The sequence below is a fragment of the Arabidopsis lyrata genome, assembly GCF_000004255.2.
Source record: "Arabidopsis lyrata subsp. lyrata unplaced genomic scaffold ARALYscaffold_2, whole genome shotgun sequence".
NCBI classification, from domain to species: Eukaryota; Viridiplantae; Streptophyta; class Magnoliopsida; order Brassicales; family Brassicaceae; genus Arabidopsis; species Arabidopsis lyrata.
In genome coordinates this window covers 8588473-8589645 of record NW_003302554.1, presented here as the reverse complement: position 1 = coordinate 8589645, position 1173 = coordinate 8588473, and the positions used below count along the sequence as shown (strand labels likewise).

The following is a 1173-nucleotide window of genomic DNA, read 5'->3' as shown; positions in this document are numbered from 1 at the left end:
GAAGAAAGCTGACGAAGCTAAAGAGGATGAAGGCTGTGTATGTTCTTTCCTCACAAACTTCAATTTATTAGTTCAATTATTGTATTTTTTTATCTCTTTGTTATCCATGCTTCGGTTTGTTGTTGATCCAATCTTTCAGTCCACAGAAGTTGACAGAGGAAAGAAGAAGCTCCATGAAGTATGCAAACTGAATATCTTTGCTGTGTTAGAGTAATGTTTCTTTATGTGCTTGCATTCATTCAGTTTCTGTTGTGTAATATCAGTCTATCGAGGAAGACGATGATGCACTGGCTGAGTCTGATCGCCCTTTAAAGAGGCTGCGGCGCAGAGGTGAAGGAGGCTCTGCTTTGACAAGCCCTAGCTTGGGGAGTCCGACTTTAGAGGAGCCTTCGACTTATGACGAAGAAAATGCTCCAATCCTATTGCCATATCATCCTGTACCAACTAAAAATGACCATGATGCTGGTGAGCTCATTATTCCAAAAGTCGAGCCCATTACAAATATGCCTCTCAGTTCTATTCATCCTGGTACTTTTTTGTAGATAGCAGTAACTAAATCTTATTTGCATTGCTCATTTTGTTGTTATGATGTGTCTTGTACGTTTTCTGTAGATTCAGTAGAGCGAGAGAACTCTTCAGTTCCCATGCTTGAGATGGAGAAAACAAATGGACATGTGGAAGAGGGGGCTGGTGAAACAGTAAGTACTGCTGATGGTACTACCAATGACGTTTCTCCTACAACTGTTGGGAGATTTAGTGAGCACAAGCTAGCTGCAACCATAGAAGAACCATCAGCACTTGAATTAGCTTCTTCTGCTTCAGGCGAAGTGAAGATTAATCTTAGTTTTGCTCCTGCAACTGGAGGATCAAATCTATATTTACCTTCTATGGAGGAACTACGAAGAGCAATGGAGGAGAAGTGTCTTCGATCGTACAAAATACTGGACCCCAACTTTTCTGTGCTTGGTTTTATGAACGACATCTGTAGCTGCTACATGGACCTGGCAACAAAGGGGAAAGATTCAGCTAACCAGTTGCCAAAAAACTTGCCGTTTGTCACAGCAAACATTGATGCATTGAAGAAATCTGCAGCAAGGATGGCTTTTACTTCACAGGGCAGTAATGATCATATGCGTGATGTTGAAAACGGTGCAGTTGGTGATTCCATGGGTT

At 41.6% G+C, this 1173-nt stretch overlaps 1 protein-coding gene across 1 annotated transcript in view; it reads left to right on the top strand.

Moving 5' to 3' along the window:
• Positions 1-1173, top strand: part of LOC9322903 (probable inactive histone-lysine N-methyltransferase SUVR2) — a 67804-nt gene that overhangs the window by 63385 nt on the left and 3246 nt on the right. The window contains exons 2-5 of the mRNA XM_021035185.1: positions 5-37; positions 140-178; positions 264-528; positions 613-1170. Coding sequence (XP_020890844.1) covers positions 5-37; positions 140-178; positions 264-528; positions 613-1170 — 895 coding nt within the window. The remainder of the gene's footprint in view (positions 1-4; positions 38-139; positions 179-263; positions 529-612; positions 1171-1173) is intronic.